Source organism: Haemaphysalis longicornis, unplaced genomic scaffold (genome assembly GCF_048455015.1).
Source record: "Haemaphysalis longicornis isolate Haplotype H1 unplaced genomic scaffold, Haemaphysalis longicornis Haplotype H1 scaffold_9, whole genome shotgun sequence".
In the NCBI taxonomy this organism is placed as follows: Eukaryota; Metazoa; Arthropoda; class Arachnida; order Ixodida; family Ixodidae; genus Haemaphysalis; species Haemaphysalis longicornis.
Window position 1 is genome coordinate 141,864,337 of NW_027526460.1, and position 27,170 is coordinate 141,891,506.

At 47.6% G+C, this 27,170-nt stretch overlaps 1 protein-coding gene across 1 annotated transcript in view; it reads left to right on the plus strand.

Moving 5' to 3' along the window:
- The first annotated feature begins 20,577 nt into the window (after positions 1-20,577).
- Chmp1 (charged multivesicular body protein 1) overlaps positions 20,578-27,170 on the plus strand; it is a 37,307-nt gene continuing 30,714 nt past the window's right edge. The window contains exons 1-2 of the mRNA XM_077682488.1: positions 20,578-20,785; positions 25,057-25,154. Coding sequence (XP_077538614.1) covers positions 20,767-20,785; positions 25,057-25,154 — 117 coding nt within the window. The 5' untranslated portion in view covers positions 20,578-20,766. The remainder of the gene's footprint in view (positions 20,786-25,056; positions 25,155-27,170) is intronic.

Consider the following 27,170-nt stretch of genomic DNA (forward strand, 5'->3'; position numbering starts at 1 on the left):
CGTTGACGTTGAACATAAGACTTGGGACGAAGTGCTCCCGTATGTCACGTTTGCGTACAACACGGCTATCCAGGAGACGACGCAGCTGACGCCGTTCGAGCTTGTCTACGGTAGAAGGCCGACTACGATGCTCGACGCCATGCTTCCGCACGTAGAAGACGACGACCTCAACGCCGACGTCCACGGATATCTTCAACGTGCGGAGGAGGCCCGCCAGCTCGCTCGAGTTCGTATAACGGACCAGCAGCTGGTGGATGCGGGCCGCTACAACCTCCGACGCCGAGACGCCGAGTACCAACCAGGGGATCGTGTGTGGGTTTGGACTCCCATTCGACGACGCGAACTCAGTGAGAAGCTCCTGCGACGCTATTTCGGACCCTACCAGATTCTACGACGTGTTGGCCAACTTACCTACGAAGTGATCCCTGATGGTGACTCCGGCACATCACGACAACGCAGGTGGCCTGAAGTCGTCCACGTGGTTCGCCTAAAACCTTTCTACGGACGATGACGAACTTTTATTTTCATTTGTTCGGACTGTCGCTTATGTTAGCATCGGGTCGATGCACTCTTAGAGGGGGGGTAATGCCGCGAACCATAGATTGGGTTTGTTTATTTGTGTTTTGCTTTTACCGCCCGGCTGCGCCGGTCTGCGTTATCTCTGCGCCAAGGGAAGCGCGTGTTCCATTCTTTCTTTCTGTGCCGCATGTGTTATCTGTTGTGATAGGGAGAGCATTCCGATCTAACGTGAACAGCCCAGAATAATCTTCTTGGATCTGCTATGTTCTCGATGCGAATCGACGTTTCGAGAACCACGCTCGCCGAAAGATAAAAAGCCTGCAGTGCGGACGCCGGGGCATTCGATTCTGCGACGCTCGCCGACGCACGTACGTCACTTTGTTGACCACTGCTTCGCCGCCTCTGTATTCTTTTCAGTTGTTAGGGGAGCACAAGTTCGCTCCAATAAACTTGTTTCTTTTCCAAACAACTGCTTCGTCCTTGGCTACGTGACAATATTCAAAACGAAGCCGCGTTCGTTGTCCACGCTGCAAAATGAAGCCAGCCTCTCATTGTGCCAGTATCAGGTCTAAACGAGGCGACAGTAGAATTCATTTGTGCCTGATGTTTTGGAGGTGACATGGGTGATCTGCTGCTGCCGTCGCAAAGCTTCGCGATCGCGAAGCTTCGCGATCGCTGCGCCGGCTGCCGCCGCTTCTCCGCGGCGCTTACGGGATGTCCGCTGCGCAGCTGATAGCGGCTCAAGCAGTGTTTTGGTTCTCTTTCGCCTGTTTTAGCCTTTACGCGCCCTAAACATCTGGTTATGGTGATGTCTGTAAGCAAATAGTACGTTTGGGGCGCTTCAAAAACAGCTGCGTCCTGATTAGAGTGCTCAAACGCCAACAGGAGCTAACCGGGGACGCGGTACTGCGCGCTTCTTCGCCGCTCTTACGGGCGTCGGCGACGGCAGCGGCATATCACCACTGTCACCTCCGAATATCTCAGGCGCAAGTGAATTCTGTTGACGCCTCGTTTAGACCTGATACTGGAACAGTGAGAGGTTGGTTTCGTTTTGCCGCGCAGACTCGGCCTTGTTTTGAATGTACACGTCGTAGAAAAATATAATTCGGGGAGGTGATTACCTAAGACCTGAAAATAACGTGTGCCTTTTATAGAAATAGAGGCCACGCGAACATGCTAAGTATATTGCAAGTATGTGGGTCTTTAAATAAGTGCCCACTCCCGCCTGATAGCATGGACCAAGGAGAGTAATGAAACCACGGAAAAATAAATGGTCTACCAAGTCCGGAAGCAATGTAATAGCTCGTGCGGGAATGAAAAAAAAACCAGCGCAGTTTCGGAAATCCTTGCGACGTTCGTCTTGCAAGCAAGGTTGAACTCACTAGGCCAACTAGATGCGAAATGCACTGATATTTTCCAAGGCAAGGAGGGGGAGGAGGGAGGCGCATAACTATCGTTGTGTACAAATGCAGAGCGAAAGTCCTGCATAGTCCTGCAATCAAAACATGACCACACAAGCTGCGTGTGCACCTTTATTTTGTTTTTCGACTTTAACAGCTGATCACTCGGCGGACACATTTTTTGAAGTAATACCTACAGTAAGTAAGTTCAGAAGCGATAAAAGGTGTCCTTAAAAGAGTGTGGTATCTGATAAGGCCCTCTGATTTCCCTTTTGTGCTAAATTCTGCAGGCTTAAGGCTCCCTGTGTCATATGATGATGTTTCGAAGAAGCGTTTAGTCATGGCCGCGGATATAACCGGAGGATATATGTAGCCGATGACTGTTTGGGAAAGCTCACCTCGCGACAAGACGTCCCAGCCGTAAATTCTTTGTGCTGACTCCCGCATGTAATTTTGCATTATCCATCGTACTTATTGCGTAGAACGTCCGTGGAATTTATGCCACGTTGGCTTATTCAGGGTAGGGATCAATATCCGAGATATGAAACGTAACTGGCGGGCTGTCAGGTATGAGTGCTCCGCTAGATTATGAAAGCACAAGAAACCGATTTACATGGCAGTGTATAGCCGTAGCATGAGCATCTGAACGAACGCTGCTTACGGAGGTACCGTTAGTAAATTTCAGGGCAGTGGAATTACAATGAGCTCCATGCATATGTGCCGGTTTCGTGACGCCGGCCTGTGACACAGGTCTGGCGCTACTGCGGACCGAATGTACCGCAGTGAGATCGCGTCAGAAGCATTTACACTCTCGTAAATACACCACATTTGCGAACAAAGTGATGTTCCACATAAATATGTATTTCCAATGCATACAATCGGAAAATATCAATCGCGAACATGCCGCAAAAGCAACGGCGTCAGTGATGAGCGGGCCGGCGACTCCCGCGACTGCTTCCGAAACGGGCCGCTAGGGGGATTTCAGTGGCGCCCCTACAGGCAGCGCTCGAGGCGTATAACAGCATTTGAAGGAGAGGAGACGAACGGAAGAGAGTTGCGCATGCGCAGCGAGAGCAAATGCGAGAGAGAAGCGTCAGCGAAGCGCGCGCAGCTGTTATGATAATGAGTCAGAGAGAGCGCGTTGAACACAGCTGTTGGCGAGAAGAACATAGGAGAGTTCGCGCATGCGCAGGTGGTGTGCGGACGCCGCGGCCACGACAACAATGGAGGCACATACCCGAGAGCAAGAGATGCGTCGCATCTAAAAGGGGCGACTGGCTACCAGTCCTTCCGCCAAAGCAAGCAAGATGACCACTGAGGCGGTTATAGGACGCAAAGTACGGTGGGCCCGCGGTGCGAAGAGCGTGCAACAAACGCCGTGTAGCGGGCGTCCGAAGCCGGAGCAAGGCGTGTGCATCGGACAGGGCGGCCGTTGTATGGCATCACCGTGATGATGATGATGATGATGATGATTAGTGGCTTTCCCTTTGAATCGGGGCGTCGGTTGTCAGCAACCGACTTGCCTGTTTTATTACGCTTACTTGCCCTACTCCCAGCTAACCTATAGATGTGCTTCCTCCCTCCCATCTCTCCCTCTTTTCTGTTTAAACACATCGCCCCCACCCCCCTTTTTTCTCCCCTCGCTGTTCTAAATTCTCATCCGTATGATTACTCCACCTGCGTACCCATCCCTTCCCTACTTTTCCTCCACCACCACTCCAGTCGCCTCTTCGTCACCTCTATGGCATTCAAGTTGAGGTTCTCCCTCGCCCCAAATCCCAAAGCCTCCGCCAGCGGCCAGCGTCGTTTCCCCCTCACACCACGGTGGCCGTATCTCTGTTAGTCTCTGTGCAGCTCCTGACAATATGGTTTATAGTTTCCCGATCACTGCCGCAGCATGTACACGTTTCATCCTGCTGCCTGTAGCTACCCGTGTATGCCCGGGTTCTCTGGCACCCTGTCCGTGCCTAGAAGAGCAAAGCACTGCATCTCGTATTGCCATAGAATCCCTCCTTCTTAATTTCCCGTTTCTCTGCCCTATAAGACTCCAGGGTTTTTTTCCGCTTCCATTCTCTGTGCCCACTTCGTCGTCTCTGCTGCCTTTACCTGCTTTTTAACTGTTGTGTAAACCCCACTTTGCCCTACCGACTTTTCGTACCGCTTGGCCAGCTGTCTGGCCCTCCGTCTCCAGCGCGTGTCCACGTTCCTTATATACAGGTACTTAAACACCCTCGCGGCCCATTTTTCGTCCTCCATGTCACGAAGTCGCTTCTCAAACTTTATCTTGCTCTGCGCCTCCCTCGCCTCGAAAGACGACCAGCCCATATCCCCTTCTACCGCTTCATTTGTAGTTTTGCTGTGGGCCCCTAGGGCCAATCTGCCTACCGCTCTCTGATTTACTTCCAGGCTCGCTTGGGTCTCTGGCTTCATGCACAGAACCGAATTAGCGAAAGTTAATCCTGGTACCATGACCCCTTTCCAGACTCCCCTTACCACCTCGTATTTGCTGTATCCCCAGAGGGCTCTATGCTTCATTATAGCCGCGTTCCGTCTTCCTTTCGTCTTAAGGTGTGCCTCATGCGCCTGCGTGTAATCTTCGCTATTGTTCAGCCATACTCCTAAATATTTCTACTCTTTCACCAATGGTATTTCTACTTGCTGCACTGATACTGTTTTGTGATCCTCGCCGTCATTAAAGACCATGATCCCCGATTTTTCTCTGCTAAAGGATAGCCCTAGGTGCGTCGCTTCTTCACCGCATATATCCATCAAGCCCTGCATACTTATCCGGTTGTCCGCCATCAACAATATTGTCACGAAGCCAAGGACGACTCAGTTGTCTTGCAGGAGAAACAAGTTTATTGGAGCGAACTTGTGCTCCCCTAACAACTCAAAAGAATACAGAGGCGGCGAAGCAGCGGTCAACAAAGTGACTTGCGTCAGCGAGCGTCGCAGAATCGAATGCCCCGGCGTCTACTCTGCAGGCTTTTTATCGTTCGGCGCGCGTGGTTCTGGAGCCGTCGATTCGCATCGAGAACATTGTAGATGCAAGAAGATTATTCCGGGATGCTCACGTTAGATCGGAATGCTCTCCCTATCAGAACAGATAACACATGCGGCACAGGAAGAAAGAATGGAACACGCGCTTCCCTTGGCACGGAGATAACACAGACCGGCGCAGCCGGGCGGTAAAAGCAAAACACAAATAAACAAACCCAATGCATGGTTCGCGGCAATATGTCGTCTGCATACATTAGTTCCGGAATCCGTTGTTCCACCACCTTCCCGTTTTTCATGTAGGATAAGTCGAACCCCAGCGTGCTTACTTCTAGCTTCCTCTCTAACCCCGCCGTGTAGATCATGAACAGCAGTGGAGAGAGAGGACATCCTTGTTTCAAACCCTTGTAGGTGTACACAGGCCTATTGTATGTTACCCCCTCCCACACTATTTGCACTTGGTTCTCCCGGTATAGCTCTCTGAGTAAGCTAATGCATTCTGCCCCAACTCCATCGTCCTCCAGGATACTCCAAAGCCGTTCCCTGTCTACATTATCATACGCCGCTTTAATGTCCAGAAAGGCTAACCACAAAGGTCGGTTTTGCATCTTCGCCACCTCTATGCATTGGCTTACCACGAATAAGTTGTCGTCTGGTCTTCTGTCCTTTCGAAAACCATTTTGAAGCTCCCCTAATACCCTATTTTCTTCCACCCACTGCTCCAGTTCGAACTTCACTGCCTGCATTGCTAACCTGTAAAGCACTGACGTGACGGTTACTGGCCTATACGAGCTCGGGTTTGTCCTGACTCCTTTGCCCTTGTACACTAAGTTCATCCTGCTCATTTGCCACGCGGCCAGTATTGCCTTTTCTTCTATCCTTGTTCTGATGGCTTGCAGTAGCTTTCCACAGAAAAGACAGCTATTGCGAGACAACCTGACCGTTAGCGTGGAAGCAAGCAGGTCTTTGATTTTTATCCTTGACTTGCCTTTGGTATGCCCGTGGTTTGTGTGTTGATCGTTCATCCAATCATCATGGAAATAATCTCCCGACTTCGTATTTATAGGCTCAACAGGTGAAGTAGCTTAAAAACTTCGTCGGGCTGGTCCCCCCTGGTCCCCGTGCACATCACCAAGCCTGCAGGCCATGGCGCTAAGACGTCATTCTTAGCGCCATGGCCTACAGGCTTCGTGCTTACCGCGTCGTTACTCCCGTACAAGCGCGACGGCAGCATTTGGAGCTGTGTACGTCAGTGGCGTTGCTGGGTAAACTTGCATCACAGCGCCCGGAAAATTTGTCACCCCCTCACATATGCGAAACAATTAATAATATTAAAACAATTATATGTTATTATCAATAATATTAATTTCTTCCATTGTTACCATATTAAGGCTCGCTTACACATGCGACAGTCAGTAGTATTAGCTCTATGCTTGCGACTGGAGATACCAAAGACGATTTCTGTCGCTTTTGTCGCTCCGCATCACTCTCGTCACGCGATAAGAGCGATTGGTCTCGACCAATTTTATACCTCTCATTTAGATACCAATGTTAAAAATACTTTTCACGAAGACTGAATGCATCCATGGGCTACAAAATGTCAAAGCAAGCATGCATAATATACAACATGCGATGCGAAATGATCTAAGTCACAGGATATTTGATGATGTGTAGTTATTTGTAAACAACGGGCAATATATCAGGAAAGTAAGCAGCAAAATAAGAAGCCGTGTGTTCTTTGTGCAAACTAAACCAGAACAGCTACACGACCTTGGTTTAGAGAACCCATACGCCGACTGGGGTGCAAATCACGAATACAGGAACACCGACTTTTTTTTGTGAATTAGGCATCGATACCAGGGACGTACCCAGAGGGGGGGCCCGGCCCGCCCCCCCCCCCGAAATTTCTGTGGCCATACCCCCTTTCCCGAGGTTATTAATCATTACTTTAGTCAATCAATAACCTCGGGACAGCACAGCGGTTTGACGTAGGTGGCGAGGCAGTGGAAGTGGTAAGCGAATATATCTACTTAGGCCAAGTTGTGACCCCAGATCCCAACCATGAGGCAGAGATAATTAGAAGGATAAGAATGGGGTGGGGGGCATATGGCAGACATTCTCAGATAATGAATAGCAGCCTACCATTGTCGCTGAAGAAGAAAGTGTATGACAGCTGCATCTTATAAATTACCGGTACTTATACGGGGCAGAAACCTGGAGGCTCACTAAGAGGGTTCAACTTAAACTGAGAACGACTCAGCGTGCAATGGAGCGGAAAACGATAGGTGTAACATTAAGGGACAAGAAGAGAGCGGAGTGGGTATCAGGGAACAAACACGTGTTAAGGACATATTAGTAGAGATTAAGAAAAAGAAATGGACGTGGGCAGGGCATGTAATGCGAAGGCAAGATAACCGCTGGTCATTAAGGGTAACAGAGTGCTAAGAAGAATGCTAGGAGTCACGCTGAGGGACAAGGAAACTGCTGTGTGGATAAAAGGGACATTAAAGGGTAAACACAAGTTTGCCTGCATCGATAAATTACCATGCAGAGAATCTAAAAATACCATTCTCACAACCGGCAGATGTTAAATAAGGCTGAAAATGCCAAAAAACGTGAAAACAGGCGACGAAGCCCCGCACACTTTTGGGTACTACGGTTCGTGACGTCACAAAAGTTGAGAACGGCGAGAGCTCGCTGGAGGAGCATCTATAAAGGTGTTTTTCTTCGAATAAACTGTTGGGAAGTTTTTGAGCGCGTGAAATAAACGCACCTCAAAACCTTAAATGAGCTCAACGTATCTAAAAAATCCATACTACAGCTTTTATATGCTGCTCTTTGCAACGCAACGGATACGTCACGAAAACATGAAAGGATAGCGGGGGAGGGAAAATGCCAGATTTCAAAGTTTTTCTGCAGTTGACTGTCAATTCTAATTTACAGCCAAACAATTAGACTTGTGTCTGTTTGGGTGAACTTTTGTGCGCAAATGAATATGCACTGCAAGTTGCAACAAAAGGTATACGCTATACTCAAATTTTACAACCATATACTAGCAGTGTGCACTGTGAAATGCTGCATTACTGCAGTCACATTTTGCGAAGAATGTGTTTAAAAGGAAACATCCTTGTTTGCTATCTAATTGTGACTTATTTTAACTCTGTAAAATGCAGACTGCTATATGGAGCGCCTCAAGAGAAAGGGAACTCTCCCGGGGAGTGAGTTGTTCGACCTGGCGGTGAAAAACGTCAACGGATACATCATTCAGAAGCTTGCCGACAACGAGAAGATGGCAAAAAGGTATGCTGAATGGGCTATCGAGATTAATTTCGTGGAAAAATTCATGATGAGCACAAAAGAGAGACCACAATAAAAAGTGGGACATTGCTAGTTTTTATGGAACCTTCACAAGCTTTGTGGAGTGCCATTTCTCTTGAGCTGTATTTTTAAAGAGACACTAAAGGGTAAAAACAAGTTGACTTGCATCAATAGATTACAGTGCTGAGAATCTAAACACGCCATTCTCGCACCCGGCAGGTGTTGAATAAGGCAGAAAATGCCAGAAACATGAAAACAGGCGACAATGCCCCAACATTTTCGTGTACTATGCTTTGTGATGTCACATAAGTTGAGAACGGCAAGAGCTCATTGGAGAAGCATCTGTAAATGTGTTTTTCTTCGAATAAACTGTTCTGAAGTTGTTGAGCTCGTGAAATAAGCGCAACTCAAAACCTTAAATGAGCTCAACGTACCTAAAAAATGCATACTACAGCTTTTATACGCTGCTCTTTGTTACGCAACGGCTACATCACCAAAAAATGAAAGGGAAGCGGAGGAGCAAAATGCCAGATTTGTTTGCTTATTTCTCAGTGACTAATGCATTGTTGCTCGTCGAACAAAAGCCAAGAGAGCTGCGAAACGTCTGAGCTTTCAGTAAAAGCAAAGATTTATTCATCCTTTACTGTCTCTTTAGGGAGGCCCTGTTGAAAATTTTTGTCAAAGTTAAAGTCGCGCCACATCTGTAGATAACATCGCGATTGACTGCAATACAATTTTGATGTATGGCAAGTGCCAACAGTCAAGAAATGAGAAATGGTGTGGCACAGTGAGCATTTCAGTTCACTTTGGGTAGCCTGTTTACCCCTTGCTTAGCATTCCTAGCAATAATCTCTAAAGCAGCAGGAAACGGTTTTTGCTGGTTGTTTGACAACTTCTAACAAACTTTTTTTGACTATTCTTACATCGCACAGGGAAGCTGGCAGCAGGGGAGCACTGCCACGTGACCATGAAGATGGTGACGGGACAGGACTGCCGACTCATTGCGAGGATGATGAGGCCGGGCAATTGGCTTATTCATCGGAGGAGTAAGCTAGAAAATAAAATGTTCATTGTGCAGAATGTTTGCTGTCATTTTTCAGGGTTCAACGAAAAAGGCACTACACACGCACAGACCTAGCCAAAGGGTTGGAATGCTACATTTGTTTGGCAGCCAAGTGGAGGTAACAAAGGGCTATATTTGAAGCCATGAAAAGGAAGGACCCATTGGGGGCCCATTGGGTGACCCATTAGGGGACCCATTGGGTGACCCATTGGGAACCAATTGGTCAGCCAATGGGTCAGCCAATTGGTCGGCCAATGGGTCAGCCAATGGACCTCTCCCTGTATGTAAACAACGTGACGTCACTAAGCGCACGTGCGCGACGGGTGGCGCCTGCTGGCGGCCGCGAAGTGAGGTGGCGGTTGGCAGAAAGCGCCTGCGCCGACGGCACGGCCTGGCCGCGTGTCGCCCGAAAGGAACGATGTGCCGTTGGTTCGGGCCGTCACTGGCTTCCCACATTGCAGGTGGGGGTCTAGCTATCCTAGCTGTGGCCGGCGCACCTCCATGTAGCTTTCCGCATCTACAACCTCCGCAACACTTTCGTTTACCGTACGGTCAACTGAACGGCGACGCTTTCGGATAATCAGTGCGCGGCAGAACAGCCTAAACGAGTCATTCTGAAGGTTGGTGCTGTTGCGACGCATCCCAAAATGTTTTTTAAGATTCTTTGTGTTCGGACACTTACCAATGAAAACTAATTTATGGTTGCTTTCGAGGTCCGCTTAAGCTAAGCGCGGTGCCTCAGGCAGCTAAACGCTCCCTGTTCTTGGTCTCTTTGCGTCGCCCGGAGACAGTGGCGTACACACGATTTCATGTCGAGGGGAAAAAGGAAAGGTAAAGCATGAAAGGATAAAATAGTAAAATAAGCAGCAACGAAACAAAAATATGAAGAGCAAAAGGCAAAAATTATTCCAATAAAAATATCGCGATGGTGTCGTTCTCTACGAGATTGACCGATTGTTTTCTTACGCCAGTGAAACCTCGAAATGGTTCATCGTCATTGTGAGAGTAACATAGCAGCCACATATGCTAGTGCGTATATCTTGCGACAGTGCACTGAAATATTTTGGGTAGTCATTATTTCATGATAGTTAAAGTTAGTGTCCATGTACGCCCGCTGCATACGCCAGCGTCGGGAGGCCGCAACAAATGAATACATTCACTGAGTCTGTTCGCTAAGGGCAAACACATTTTTCGAGTCGCGTGAGCGGCCCATCTCGCCCCGAAGGCACGATGCTACATGAGCACGGCAAGCATCTCAGTTTTCCGGCATCCTCAAGGCAGAATATAACTGATCAAGGTAAAAATTTATTGCACTTACAAGCAATGAATTTCGTTCGTCTTGAACAGATCCCCCCATAACAAAAGACCCAACTTGTCGTTGTCGATCAGGCAGCTGGCGGCTATCGCGGATCCCTCGTCGAAACATTTATTTCGCGTCGCCTAAGCAGGTTAGGCATTCATTGTGTTTTTAATACAGTGCTCTACCTCCTCAAAACATGACAATATTTCGCAGCAAGAAAATTTCCGTCTGCCTCCTTCTCCCGCTCCCCCCCCCCCTTTCCGTATTTCACTTGAGCAAATTTCTGCTTGTGCTGCATGATAGCAGATATATGGTTGATAAACAGTATCATTTCATTGCACGAATCAGCGCGGACTGCCAATGTAGACAGTATGACTGCGCTTTGGAGAACAGCTGAAGTTCGAGAATGCGAAATGTTGCTACGAGTAAGAGCAGACTATGTCGCTGCTTTGGCTGCCAGCTTCTTCGGCACATTGCGCGCATCCACAATACACGCCGAATTTACCGCTGTGGGGACTCCGAAAAGTTTGATGCCGCTGATTTTGCTCGCAAAATTTGGGTAGCCGAGAGCACAGCAGCCCACCGGCATCAGAAAAGCCAACACATAAAATTCCCCCACATTTCCCCGAGGGGGAGAATGTGAAAGTGCGAATGCACGGTTGTCGGCCCGCTTGCGGCGCTTGCGCTCGGCCCCCGCAGCCCACCGCCTCGCCGCCTTCTCTTCCATCTCTTCCATCGGGTTTGTAGTATCACGTGTACACCACGCAGTTATCAAGCCGCTATAACGCCGCTGAGTCACCAACGCACGCCGCTGACGACGTAGTTTGAATGCGTTAAAGATATAAGGCGCGTTACTCACACTGATATCAGCGTTTGTTTGTGCACCAACTTGTGTCTCGGTTTTTCTTCTACAAGTCGGCGGAGCATCCATTTTTACGTACTGTAATTCAAGAGCGCATAAGTTACCATTTGCCGTTTCTCCTTGTTTCTACGGGTGAGGTCAACCAAAAGCCGCCATGGGGTTTTCTAAAAGAAGTTGTAGATACTTTTCATTTCCTTACTGCGCGGTTTTCTCTGGAGTACCTGTTTAGTCTTTCAAGGACAGCTATGACGAACACTTTAATTCATAATCTATTCCCCGTGCCTCTTTATCGCCAGCCATACTTGCGGGACCATACGAATAATGTTTTAGACCATGTCAAGCGTATGTGCGTGCCGCCAAATGCTAAAACGTTTTTCTTTAAGCTTCATTCGCAAACGCTTCCAGTTAAAACATGGCTGCGAGACAAAGGAATGTCGATCCCTTGGTCAGACAATTGCCGCTTGTGCAACCAACCAGAAACTATTGACCACTGTTTTGTGCTGTGCCGTGACGCGGTGTTTTTCTGGGACGTTTTGCAACGGACACTAAAAAAGGACATTGACATCACCCCATACACCATTCGCTTCTTGCCATTTGAGGACGTTAATCGGGTGCCGTATGACGTTTTTGTGCTCCTAGGTTTGTTTAGCTTGTGGAAGTGCCGCATGACTGATCGGCATGCTGAACCCCCTAGGCCGACCAAGGTCATTTTTCGGGAACAGGCGGCGTTGGTACGGAGCGTTTACGTCGCGCAGAGTGATCCACCAGAGTGGCTGCATCTTTTGGATGCGTGCGTTTGCTTGCCTGAGTTTTGAATTGGTGCCGACCTTTGTTAGACTGACGGGCTTACCCTTTTCTGTCTGTTAGTGTTTATATTGTGTGTCAATTGTCTTGGCTGACTTCTCTCTAAAATTTCCATGTATTAAAGAAAAAAAAAAAGTGGCGTCCGTGGCTTAGTCGGTAGAGCGTCGCGCTGCGGCCGCAAAGTCCTCGTATCGAAACCTGGCGCCGGATGCTGTTTCTTTTTTAAATATGGAGGAGCACTGCGGACGCCGCCGCCGCCGGCGGTGGATGGTTTGGGGTCGCTTATAAAGTGCAATCGCACTTAAAACAAAAATTCCACTTTTGCGCGCGTCTAATGCAGCCTCACTGCATACGCGCCGCGCGCCGGTCCGAATGTTTTGCCAACCACCCTCCCGGCAACGTTGCTTCCGGCCACACCCAGCACGTGCGATTTCCGTGACGTCACGGCCGCCGCGTGACGTACCCCGGGAGAGGTCCATTGGTCGGCCCAACGCCGCCTGTATTAACATTGCCTGACGCGTCGCGCGCTTTTCAATGGGAAGGGTAGGAACGCTTAGTTCAGGCACTGATCCGCTATGTGGCGCGTGCCGGCGGACATCTCGCCTTACGTCACTGCTCGCGAGTCGCGAACGCTGCACCCACTTCTACGACGTGTGTCTGTCAGCTTGCCTGTTGGGCTTCAAGGGCCGATTCGCTTACATCTTAGCCGCGACGGGGCGCTAGTTCTGTGGCGCACTGGGGATCTCGTTCAACGTGTCGCTCGCTTCATACTTGCTGCATTTTTCCAAAGATAAAAACGGGGGCGGACTGAAATAGTGTAAGAACATACTGATTGTCGGGTAGACATATAGCTAACAGAAAAAGGATATTTTCGGATGGGGCAGCCATTATTTTACTGATATTTTTCTTTCTAGAGTATTTAGATAAGAAAAAATTGCGTGCACGTTTTTTGTTCAGGCGCTCACTTCTACGATTACTTTCCAATAATATCACGTGCTTGTAAACTTCAGAAAATTATAGGAAACAAAAGGATAAGCAGCTGGGATCCCGCCACGCTGTCCTGGCGCTTCTACAGTACTTCCTCAATTTTAGAAGTGCGTACCGATGCGGAGTGCGAACAGCGGGGTCAAAACAATACCTAAATGCGGAGGGGATAGAGGTGGGATGCCCCACTCAGAAAATTTCAGGGCCTGTGATCCGAGTAGATAAGCGCGCAAAGCCGGCATCAGCCTGCGGCAGCGCAAGGGATTTTGCTTCGTGACAAAGGAAGTTTTATCAGTGACAGACCAAGACAGACAGGCATGGTGAAAAACAAGAAGGCGTAGGAGCGCCGCCTCGGGAACGCTAAACAAACTTTCCACTATTTTGCATAGTTTCCGAGAAGCGGCGCTGGCTGGCGGACACGAAAGCACGCTGGAAGGCTACGGAGCGGGAAAGGGTAGGAGAGAGCAACAGGAGAGTGGCTGTTTGGCCATTTTTCGCTCACGCGTTAGGCATTGTTTATACAGGCGGCGTTGGTCGGCCAATGGGTTGGCCAATTGGTCGGCCAATGTAGAGTGCCTAGAATATACTGGCTAGTGTGCGGAGCGCGCGCAGGGTGGCCCCGCCGGCGATGACTGCGCGCAGAGGCCGCAAGGTGCGCTGCTCGGCGAGAGGGTGCATGAAAGCCGCCAAGCTCCTCTGTCGCGGCGGCGTATTCGGCAGACCACGCTTTGGTCGGCGGCGTGTGAGCACTGCCGGAGTAAACAGGTAGTCCTTTTTCAGAAACTGTTCGCCCATCCTTAAAGTAAATAAGCTACCAATCGCCTGGCTATTTTGTGATTTCATCCAGAAACCCAAATTTAAGCTCTCCTAAGGCAGTATATTGTATATGCCGACTGAGTGCGAAATTTAATTTGAATGGTTTATTAATAAAATATTCTGAACCTGCGGGGAGCTAAATTTTTTAGAAAAAGTGGCGCTTAGAGCAAATGAGATGGATACCGAACATCACAAAAATATTTTAATAATAAAACATATAATTCACTGGTAAACAGGTAACAGATGTACATTTTTGCAGGCAATATATATATTTATAACAGAAAAAACACGTTCCTATTGCATGCGGCTCTTTTTCTCTTAAATACTAAATAAATAAACAAAATTTTCTATTCCTTACGCGCGTTTCGCTGAAATCCAACCTCGAAATGGGGAATGTGTACGTATTAGCATGCTTTCTGTTTTTATTCGTGTTTTAAGAATAGATAAAAAGTTCTGCATGTTTCTACAAGCGTTTCCGTTTCACTCGCTAGTTTCTTGATGATATCCTCATCATTAACGCTTTTAAGAATCTCCGTCCCCACGCTGAGCAGCGACAAATCGCTGAGGCAGCTGTCAGTCACCACTGATCAAAGCGGTTTTTGATCGATTTCAGCTGGCTGAATGACCTTCGCCAGTGAAATTCGTTACCGACAAGCACAAACAAAAAGTAGCAGCAACATAAACGTCTGGGAATGAACCTTCAAAGTTTTCACGGATTAGAAGTTTCGCCATGTCCGTCACAGAAGAGCAGCCTTCGTTGCTCGCATTTGAAATAAACTGCCCAAGCTTATCGGAAAATATGTGCCAGCCAGACTCGGACGGATACTTTTTGCAATGTCCAGTGCCTGCAGGCTCCTCGGAACTGGTGAAAAGCAGTTCCAATCTTTAATAACAGCAAACTGCGAGGATACTTCGGTGTACGACCATTGAACGAAATTGCTACAATGATTGAAGTAATGTATTACACACACACGCAACTAGCAAGTGAAGGCGGGCCTGGATGCGTTACATAAATAAGAACGCCGCCAGAAGAGTTGAGAAGTCCTCGAAAAGCTTCCAGCCCGATTGGCCGTGAAATATTTAGCATGAATATAGATAATTGCACAGACAAAATACTGAGAAACCAAAAAAATAAAAAATAGAAATTTTACGAAAATTTACAGATGAGAAATATGCATCTGAACTCTGGCCTGAACTAGAAAAGCTCGAAAAAGGATGATGCGAATACGCATTAAAAATAGCGATAATGACCCAAAAGTTATGCCTTGCATTACCACAAAAATGCATAATTGATAGAAGTAACACATTTAATTGTTATATTGGCGTCAATAATTTTTGTACAGACAAAATTCAAGAAACCAAAATACACCACAATAGAAAAAAATCATCAACTACACTTTTTCTACGACCTCAGGGGTCGTCTACTTGGGAAAATAAATCCAAAAATTAAGAGGGGGGGAGGGGGGGGCAGGACATCCCGACCCACCCTCTGAATCCGAACGAAAAATCAAACCACCACCCCTTCGGAGTCCTTCAATAATCAGAGAATTCCATACCGTATAAGATACCATTTACGCTATCATGAAAACATAATATAGCATAGAAGCCTCTGCGTTACCTTATTTCCAGTTATTTTTTTTTTCAGCGCATTAAAACAGGTTTCAAACAGAAACTGCTCTCTGTGCGCTATGCTCGTTCCGAAATTGTTGAACCGCAGCTGCTCAAATCCCAGTCCGGCTGCTATCGGTGTCCATCAGCTAAACTAGCTTCTTCGCTGTACGCGATGCATGGTTCTGGGCGATTGAAACGTTTTCCCCTCAGACTAGTTAACTGTGAGCTGACTTATAGTTTATGCACACTATGAAACAAACAGCCCTTTCGAAGCATTCATTTTGCAATAGATAATCTCTGTTTTAATAGGGAAATCAGCAGGAGGCCTAAAATTTTTTTGAAACACTGTCTGCCAACCGGGCTCCCTAAGCACGGAAGGCCCGGTTCATTTGAACCCCCACGGTTCCCACCATGGATAATCCGCTTTTCATCGTGTGACCATGAAGGCCGGGGACTCTCGTCTAGCCGATAGAGATAATCCTAGACATGCAGACAAAGGTTGTCAATGTCACGTTGCGGCTCGCCGCACCTTTGTTAACTTAGGTAGAAGTGACGGCGAAGGTGCCTTGTGGCTTCGGCGGTAGTCTTTCTAGTTTCCGGGGGTAATTACCGCATTAGAGCTTGCAAAGCACGCGGGTGCGACCTGGTCAGCGGTGTTAGTGTTACGGTCGCTGCGACGTCATTCGTGGGCCCGAAGATGAATGAAAGGGGCGCCGCCGCGTTCGGAGAAGTTAGAGAGCACGCAGTGAAGTTCACAGTCGTTATGGGCCTTGAGTGTCGCCAAGGCGGCGGATATGTGACGAGGGACTGACAGCTTTTTTTTGTAATGCGCGCGCCGTGTTGACCAAGGCGGAACAGTATTTTAAAGAGGGGAATAGTTTGGGCGCGCTTTAAAAGAGGCCGCCCGAAGGTCGGTTCTTAACATCACACTGAGCTATCTGGTAAGTAGGTTAGTTGAATCACGAGGAAACTTTTGGAATTGGTTAACGTGTAATAAATCGTGGTTTATATTGTTGGTCAGGCCCTTCGTCAAAAACAATTTAAAGTAACAGATATAACAATGTTTTTAAAGGGACACTGAAGTGAATTTGTCAAGCTCCCGTTTTTGCTTGCACTGCGTAGACTGGCTCAAATTAGCACACTTTTCATCGTTTATACGGTTGACAAATCGGTAATTATTTTACAAAGCGCGAAAGAAGAAAAACTACCATGCGCGGTTTGCGGCGGCCGCACCAACTAAGGCTGTGACGTTGAGAGGAGGGGCGCCGTGATTGGACGATGCCCAAAATTAGCAATCACACAAGTTTCGGTTTCGGTTCTGTAAAACATAACCAATGGCTTTGTTGGATGGGCATTCTCAATATCTCAGTAATCATCGTACCGCGCTTCTGTCATGTTGTCGGCTGTAAAATGCACAAGATAAGCCTCCCAGGACGGCTTGTAGTCGTAGAATTCACTAGCCGAGACCTACGCAGTGCATGAACGCCCTCCGCGTACCCGCAGACGCCCAAATGTCATGCGCTTTTCCCCCATATTTGGAGCTTGCCTCCCTCATGCCTGTATCGTAAAAAGCGTGTTCGCACCAGGCCAAGGGTCTGTTCATTCTGGCCTGTGCCCACTGCCTGCAAGCAGTCGGTGCTTATGGCAACAGCACGCCAACGAGAACTCGCTAGCACGCCAGTGCCAGCCTGCGCGCGTTTTGTGAACTAGTTCGTGTAGCCATGAACGTTGCGGCCCCAAAAAAGGTGAACTCAATATAGAAAACATCGGCGGAAAACAAAAAAGTTAACTTACAAAAAAAAAAAAAAAGCACGTACCCGCGGGGATTCGAACTTGTGACTCGCAAAACATTTGCAATGAATTCCCAGCGCCTCAGACTGCTAGGCTACGGAGCGAGACGCGAAGGCCCTGCTAATATAGGGTATATATTGTACAACGAGTTTACACTTTTATTTAGTTTTGGCATTTCAAGCCGCTTAGGTGACTATTTGTTGTACTGCGATCGTGCAGTAAGCGTCGCCCGAGTTTCCACAGTAGCTCACGTCTAGCAATTGCATTTCGTAGACGGCAAAGCGTTCGCAGATGCGTAGTCGTGCTGCTGACCGCTGTGCTTGTTCGCCCAGCGCAAAAAAGTGCTTCCCGCGCCCTAGTTTTACGCTGTACGGTAAAAATATCAGTTGATTTTATTTGCTTAGTACCTATATTGACAATGCCCGAGTTTCCACAGTAGCTCACGTCTAGCAATTGCATTTCGTAGACGGAAAAGCGTTCGCAGATGCGTAGTCGTGCTGCTGACCGCTGTGCTTGTTCGCCCAGCGCAAAAAAGTGCTTCCCGCGCCCTAGTTTTACGCTGTACGGTAAAAATATCAGTTGATTTTATTTGCTTAGTACCTATATTGACTTCGCTGACTCTTCTCCCGCCTTCAAGAGGCCTTATATTTTCCTACTGGCGTACCAGTCAGCGAAGCGTCGCATGTGCAGCGCTTGTGTGAAGCGACCTTGACTTGGAGCTAGATACAGTGTACAAACAAACCAAGTAAAGAAAGGCACATTCTTCCATTCACAAACGTGTCCTGGCTTCGTTTCAACTAAGCGAACGAATTGCGACCAAGCAATTTTTTTTTAACCTCCTTGATTGCGACGACCCGCCGGCGGCCGGCGGACGAAACGCTGGGCCGACTGACTCTGTCGGCCGGGGAGCCGTGCAGTAGCGCAGCCGTGGCGCAGCCAATTGCCAGCTCATCCCCTCCTGACGTCACACGAAAACGCCACAGAAAATGGGCGAGCGTAAAGAGAGGAGGACAGCGTTTTCGAATTAGTTTTTCTACTAAATAAAATCGTGTAAACGCGCCTAGAGTGGTCGAAACATGGCCTGGGGACTCCGGACTACAATTTGCGCTAGTAATCCCGCAATGTTTACATATCACTTCAGTGTCCCTTTAATTTACTGCCTGGTGAAGCACAATAGGTGCTTTGAGTTTTCGAACGCCAATATTGTCATTACGACAGGAGTTCTGAAATATAATTCATGTTCTATGTAGTTATTTAATGCCGTAATAGGTGAATTGTAGGTTGTTAATTATGTCTTCGGCAACGACCGTCCTTTGGAGACATTTACAAATATCCATGTTCATTTTAAACGAATCGAAGGTGTCGCTTTAAATGTCACTGCCATAATGTTTTCTATTTCACCTCTGATATTGCCACACGTGTTATCTTATCTCCTTTGATGGAGAGAGGGTCGCAAACTAACGTCACCAGCCCAGAATAATCAGCGCAGCGCAGCAATTAAGGCACTTCTGAATCTCAAACGTTGCTTTAGTGTCCGGTTATTTGCTTGACATACTTGTAATTACTATTTTGTTTTCACTTCATTTCTGGCAGAATGCAAGCCATGTGGTAAGGGGTTTCAAACTTCCTGTGATATTTCTGCTCTCAGAAGCAAAGTAAATAAAAAATCGGTTGGATGGTTACTGACAAGTTAAGTTTTTTGAGAGCGGGAGGAGACGGCGAAGTTTACGCCACACATTTATCGACATTGGGTTTAACAAAATGCGTGCATTCTAAACGCACTCGCGTAGTTCTTATATAGCATGGCGTTTTGTAACGAACGCTCCAAGTACACGGAAAAAGTAAACGCCCGCTTCGCGCTACTCGGCTAATGGGAAGCGCGCGGAACGCTGCGCGGACGGCGCGCAGATGCACCCTCTCGCACAGCAGCGCCCCAAGCGGGCGCCGCCGCCAGTCATCACGGTCGGGGCCAACGTTTTTAACTGCTCTAACGTTGGTCGGGGCCACCTCCGCGCCCGCCCTCAGCACACTAGCCAGTATATTCTAGGCACTATAGCTAATGGGTGCCTAAAACATCATTGGCCGGCCAATTGGGAGACCAAATGGCTGACCAATTGGTTGGCCAATGGTTTTTTTTCGGCTGGGCTCCCTTCGCCGAGGGGCTGGTACCCGCGGGGGCCCAGGGCACCCCCGGGCCATCCTTAGCGACGCCACTGGTGTACGTAGAGCAGTGGCGGTGGGGAAATGCAGAGAAAAGGAGAGCGGGCGCGTATCATTCCTAGTTCCTAGCTCGACTGATACGGAATCACACTGAATGGACTCGTAAACAAACAAAGGGGGGGGGGGGGGGGTAGAGAGGCGGAGCTGTACGGCATCTATAACTACTGCATTGCCATTATTAAGCGTGATTAAGTTTCACTCACTGACTGATATAGAGGGGGGAAGAAGCATATGGGCGTCGGCTGGGCGGTGCATGCAAAAAGGGTAGTGCCCCCTCCCCCACAACCGACCCGAGCCCCTCACTCTATCCTCTCAATACAATCGGTTTTCCCACCTCAATGCAAAATCCTGCCCCCGATGACAAGTGTAATATTTAGTAACTAATGTAGAATATCTGTCGTGAAACTACCCCAGTAAACCCAAGAGGGTGAATGTCCGGCGGGAACAGTCAGCACCACGTAATTATTGGAACCCTACACCCATAGAGTTAATACTACGCCTACACCGAACAACACTCTAACCGACCGCCGTCAGGCATAAAGCATACTGGCTTATGAAGCCTGGACTCGCTCCTTTGCCGACTTCTACAAGCAGGGAGAAGCCTTCGCGTAGCAGACGACGCCGAGGTGCGTTTTAGTTCACCTCATCGACACGGCCATCAAAAATACCTAGGAACTTAGCGCCCCCACTGAGAACGGCTATTTCAATACTCAAATGCATCAATGAAAAATTTTGTCAAGTAAAAAAAAAAAAAGGGCCCCCACCAGTGCATACAACAATGCCTTCCACAGAATTTTTGGGGGCACAAATTAAAATACCTATGTTAAAGTAGTTGATAATGGCAGGATTCCGGTTTGCGACCTGCCATTTCAATTAGTATCCAAGCAATCCAAGCTCGTGATTCAGCCGTCGTCAGCCATATTACTTGCAAATGTTTTCGGAGCGCACCCTCAAGTTGCAGGAGCAGACGCCGTTGTTCGTCCATTCAGAGTGACTTCGTGTGAGAAGTGTTGTGCTGTGGCTGCGACTGACATCCGAGTGATCTGAGGCCGACATCAGCAAGTGTCCGATCACCGAGACGATGGCTTCGGCCATGGAAAGTATCCTTGCTATCTATCATAGCAGGCTTACGTCATTCCTGCCCCATCACGAGCATTTTGACCCTTGCTCGAAACGTCCGCTGCGAGTTGGTGGTACCGCTTAAGACTAGCTTGCTACGAATTAGAAACGGCTAAACGGATCTTCTGTCAAATGTCAAAGATGCCGAAGCGTGTGTCTCTTTCGGAGGGTGTGTCTTGCTGTACGCGACATCCGCTGGAGACCAGTCGCTCTGGGGTGCTCACTGCGGGGAAGTTAGCTCAGTGGGAAGGCTTCGGATTCTACAATCTCGATATTTCATCGAGCAATGCTCGAGTCCAGCTTGCCAAGCCCTATCTGCAGGGTTGTGATGGTTTTGCTCGGCATTGCTCCAGTCCGTACGCTGCGAGAGGCTGTAAAACGTCGGTTCCTCGTCCACTACGAAATAACTAGCTCATCGTCAGCCGTGTGGGTGAAATCTAAATGTGCAGGGTATCTCGAATGCGTCATTTATGTGGCTTATAGATTCCTTAAGTGAAGAACAGTACCACGATTGCATGTGTATACAGATGCGTACGTAAGACGATCGAGGAAATGCAGAAACCCGAATCCGCTCGCTGCTGATAACGCCAAATGAAAGATTTATCGCCAAAAAAAAGGGAATTTAGCGTTTCGCTTGTACAGTATGCAGCCGAGAAGCTAAGTACTGCCAACACGGATTAACCGGCTCGATAAGGGAATAAGATAAAATTGGTTCACTCACTTTTGGCAATCACTTGCATGTAAAACAGTCATGCTGCCACGCCTGAGTGGCCTTAGTAGCGGTAGTGCATGCCGTTTAAGCATCTGGCTAAGCTATCGTTATGCTTGTGCCGTGACAAAATTTTTCCGGATTAATTGCACCAGCGTGAAACCTAAAGCCTAGGTCTGCAAATAAGTGATTGAAACTGACTGATTGCATGTGTTGTGCAACGTTACTGCTTAAGAAGTGCCGCAGTTCAGCGGGTGACATAGGCCTTGATATGTGCCAGAGTTGGTGGAAGTGTTCTTTGTATTCCTCGTAGCTTAAAGAAAAAGGCTGTTCCAGGATGTGTTGCTTCATAGGCTCTTTTACCCTGAAGGGGAGGAGCTGTGTTTCTGTGACGTTGGACTTTGGCGGGCCCATGTGAATGGTGCTGATCACAGCCCTTTGATAACTGGGCAGACTTTGTGGTAACAGAGTGTCTCTTTTCGTTGTGTTATGTGAGATGTGTTGAGCATTCAGGCCTTTGCAAACATCCAAGTGGCTATGCAGAGCCAATAACTGATCCCACTTATTATCAACAAGATTGCAGCAGGAAAAGTTTTTGAGTGGAAAAGCTACATAAATTCAGAGTGCACACGCAGGCCACAAATCTTCGATCAGTTCAACAGGTACAATTAGTGAGCGCACAACTGGGATAGTCTATTTGGTGTTGTTATCGCTGGGGTTTGGCTACAAATTGCCAAACTTTCTGATAGAGTGTACATCTTCATGAACACAAGAACACAGTCGAAATTTGAAAGCATTGTGCAGAAGTGCATAAGTGAGACTTCATTAGCCTCTCAAATAAAGAATTGATTCCTGTCGAAATCCATGCGGTAACTTTTTATTGTCAGTGTCTGTCCTGCACGTAACCCAATGGTACCCGTTCCATCTTGAAATTTTTTCCCCTACTGTCATGTTACTGTAAAGCTTCAGTTGAAAGGTCAGTGCCTGTCCTGTGAGCTCTTCCCTATCTTGGCCCCTCGTCATCTTCTGTGGTGCGTTTTTCTGAACCGCTACATCTCTCATAACTTCCCAACACACTGCAGTACTTTCATTTCGTTTCACTTATTGTACAGTTAAGGCCCTGAGGCATTGCAGGAGGGAGTGGAATGGAATACAGAACATGTAAACACGATAGGTTATCAAAACTAAAATACAAACATAAGATGCGGGTTAACAAAGGTCTTGTTCAATAGCAGTTCTGAAAGCAGATGGATTGGTTATGTTAGCAATCGAGGCTGGCAGGTGGTTCTATTCATTGGTGGTTTAGGAATAAATGAATGAAAAATAGGTTGGTGTGAGAATGTAGAATGCTCAGTTTATGGCGGTGGTCACCATGGGATGATATATACGAAGGTTCGAAAAAAAGTTTCGTTTTTTTTTTTTAATTTATTATGGTAATAACTTTTGCGCAGCAGTGCTAGGCATGCTAATTTGCTGCAGTGTGTGAGGAGAGGGAGGTTTAAGGTAGCCTTCATAGATGTATGTGATGTCCAAGAGTAGTTATTAAGAATGAAACATGCACTATGATTCTTTATAGTTTTTATTCCATTTGCTAGATACAGTGTAGACCTTCTTTTTCTTTTTCTTCAGTGTAGACAAAGGTTCAGCAACGTTTTGCGGTGGAGGGGCCAGTTGCATAAAGCCGACACAGCGGAGGGCCTTACGGCAAATTGGGTGGAGGAAGGATGGCTTTGCAGGCAAAGAGAAAAAATTTAGCGAATTGATTTAATATTTAAAAATAACTGAGAACAATCTGGCTAAGTGTGAAGATGCGGGACAATGCCAACTGGAAGCGGTCAATTCTCTGTTCTTGTATCCCCATTTGAGGTCAAAACTGGCCCGTCAGCCTTCAGATCAGAAGTGACAGAGGGACGGGTGGGGGATCCGATGGCGTTCTAAAGGCCACATAATACATTCAGGCACGCCGCCGGTTGCCCACCCCTGGTGTAGACCATTTATAACATTGCCGCTTACAATGCGGGACCGGATATAACGCAGGGAAACATTCTTGACCACCGGATTTTCTCCCATAGAAGTCAATGCAGAAGCATGCTGCTTCAAATGTGGCTGGTTGGAGCACAATACCAGTTGTAGTGCAGGTTTTAGGGTGGCCTGCTCATTTCCTGGTGCGGCTGGCATCATTTCAGGAGCAAAAAAAAAGAAAATCAGCTGTCAAATGTATTCCGCAGCATACTCGCAGATTGACGTAGCTTGGTGTAAGCATGCATAAAAGTGCGTTCTTCAGCGTGCAGGTGCATTGGTCCACATTTGTTGCACCCACGTCCACAACCTAGATATCCACGCACCGCGCGATGAAATCAGTTTCACCCGTCCATTCAAGGGGCTGCTGCAGAGTAGGCACAGGAAAATGAGGAACGGTGTGTTCCGTATGCGTTTGTTTGCAAGTTCTTGGTTCTTGCTTTCTTCATTGGTTCTTGCTTTCTTTTTGTTTGTCGACCTTCAAACATGACACTAGAAAAACTTTTGGTGAAGTTCATATAAACTTGAGGAGGCAGATTGTTAAAATATTTGTCACGCTGTTTTAACCATTTTCAGCGTAAGTTGTGTGGAATAACCAGTGGTGGTGATACCTGTCTTTATGATTTTGCAATCTTCTACCTTATTTTAGAAAAAGGTACGCTCAAGAGCGGTACATTCATGTCCTCAGTGAGCTAATAGATCGATCTAGGGCAACTTGTTCAGTGTCCCTTTAAATAAAAAATAAAGTCCTAGTTATTTCCTTCTTAAATGGTCCGCATGACTAGCAAAATTCAGAGAAGGTTTGGCCACTCGATGTGACCACTTGAGCAAGCTGTTTGCGAATTCTAAATCTTCCTCTTGGCACACAACCAGTACTGCCTTCTTCCTTTTCGATGTTGTCGGTGGGTTTTGGCTGTTCATATGCCTGCAATAAACTCTGTAGTATCCGCCAGGATTGAGTTTGCTAGGTAGATGACAGTGGAAGCTTGGGTCACTGGTTTCATGGACCCTTGTCTATTAGTTGAGGCGAATATCTTCCTTACTGGGGAATGAAAGACGCAATCAGTCAGTAGTGCAACAAACATTGCAAGAATAATTGATTGATTGATTGATTGAATGATTGTAGGGTTAACGCGCCAACGCAACACAGGTGATGAGGCGTGCCATAGTGGAGGGCTCCGGATTAATTTTGACCGCCTGGGGATCTTTAACGTGCGACGAAATCTCGTACACAGGGACGTTTTCAGTTTTTGCCTCCATCAGAAAAGCGGCTGCCGCGGCCGGGAATCGAACCCCCATCCTCGTGCTCAGCAGCACAGCGCTTTAGCCACACTGAGCCACCGCGGCGGGTTGCAAGAATAATGGTTATCATCATTCCGTCTTGTAGAGAGGGAGTAAACAGCCATTGGCAAGCGTATCTTGTCACGCACTACTAATGTGGTACCGCAAGATGTGCTGTACACTAGTTGCCGTTTGGCACCTCCCGTGCCTGCCGTCTCCTTCCTTGACCGCATCCCGTCTCAGAGCACCTGTTCAACCTCAAGTTCGCCGCCAAGGAGCTCGAGAGGAATGCCAAGAAGTGTGAGAAGGAGGAGAAGGTGGAGAAAAGCAAGCTGAAAAAGGCAAGCCTCTATTTACCTCGGCCGTGCCTGGCCTTAAAGTTGAATTGTGTGGTGCATAAAGCTTTTTTTTTTTTCTCACTGGAATGGCTGCCTGGTGAGCACTAAATTCCTCACATGATTTTATTTGCTGGGTTCATCAGATGGCATGTTTGGTGACCTTGAATTCCCAGCTCATGCGTAAAAACACCATTGAGTGGGGTTTCAGCCAATTCTCAATAAGGGGCTTTTTTCTATTTTTTCTTTGTCATGTTTTTTCTTTAAGCAGTCGTGCCAAATAAGAGCACGAAACCTCGTTTATTTTGTCAATTGTGTTTTTGTTCAGTGCCTAGTAAGCTTAATTGCTTGAATCAATTTTTATTCTCTTTGTTTTTGTGGCTTCTACTGTATTGAGAAGTTTGCACTGAACAAAGGTAAAGCTTGGGAAAATACAGAAAATGGTCAAAGGGAATGTGTTGCATGCGTATGCCCGCACTTCAGTGCTTCTATGTAGCCCTCCATCACTGAAGATCATTGAGTTGAAATAGTCGAAAGAGGGATAGGGCAGTGTTATAACTACCAGTCTCAATGTTGGCATGACTTGTGTGGCAGTACATGTCCACTCGACAGTTCATATAAAGTGAGCACGGCTTGGCGGTACTCGTTTATTAAAAGGTGATAACAGATATTCTCGTGTTGTGCTGGGCCAGAGAAGTAAAGGTGAACAAGGGGCAAGGAAGGAGTAAGACAGCTGTACATAACGAACGTTTTATCTGTGGCAGCCTTTGTGTTCAATCTGAGTCTAGCCACTTAACTTGGCAACATGTGTAGATAAGCAAGCTGCATTAAAAGTAATCAAAATGCTGTTCTCTAATGACCACAAGGCAAACACGATCCTAGCCCTCGGAGCAGTTCACAGGGCAAGCTTCGAATGTTAAGCTGCTAAATTGTTTAGTGGTCAGTATGCTGGCAAGTGTGCAAGCTCGGCCATTGCTATAGGGAACCACGGATACTGCGTGGGAATGGAAGCATTGCCAGAAGAAAAGCAGTGGAAACGAGGGCTACATGCGGAGGTGTGGACCTGTCTTCGGGTCTTCATTTTTGACCCGTGCACTTGTAACGTGACTGCATGTTGTTTCACCACAATGTTAGATCACCAAGTTGCCTAACTGTGCATCCTTCTGTAGAGTCTCTGGGGGCGGGGAGGGTTCTGAAGGGTGACAGACTGGATCCGTACCGTGTACACTTGCATCAAACCTTAAAGGAGCACAGACACGAAATTTCAAAGCTGGGATAAGTATGTAAAAGGCTTTCTTTGTATGTGGAGATATTTCCCACCGAGTTTCAACAGTAGCCATTCAGTATACCATATTTTAAATCGATTTTTATCTTTGCACGCGTGAGAAAGCTCAGAACGGATACCCTATTGCAATCGGCATCAGCATGACGCCATCTACTCCTCCCAGCCCCAAACTGCTGACGTCAAAGCTCCCGTGACGTGGTCAATGCACTGGCTGCGGTTGGCACACACTGTTCTAAAGGGTGTACATGTCACATTTTTGGGACTGACGTCATGCTGCCCGGCGCATGGAGATGGTGGAAACCACGGCAGGTCTGGGCGCGCGCCTGGCGGTCCAGACCGGCACTGGTGCGACGGGAACGATGACGCCACGTGCGCCCTCCTGTCATTGCAGCCGCTTCGGGGTTCGTATTGTCGAAACCGAGACTGACACAAATAAAGGAGGCTGTAAATGGTTATTTACACTGCTATCGGCCCTCTAATGTGCCATTCTATGAATAGTGGGCTGGTAAAAACTGAAGTGGGCTGGTGAGCTGGTAAGTGGGTAATAAGTGGGCTGGTGGGCAGCGGGAAAAACTTAACACGAAAATTTCACGTGAGTACCGTATTTACTCGCATAATGATCGCACCCCTGTAGTTCGTCGTCAAAATACGATTTTTTTTTATTTCCCACGCAATGATCGCACCCTGGACTTGCCGCAGCCATATGCCGTGTGTGTGCCAAGTCCAGTTGACGATGG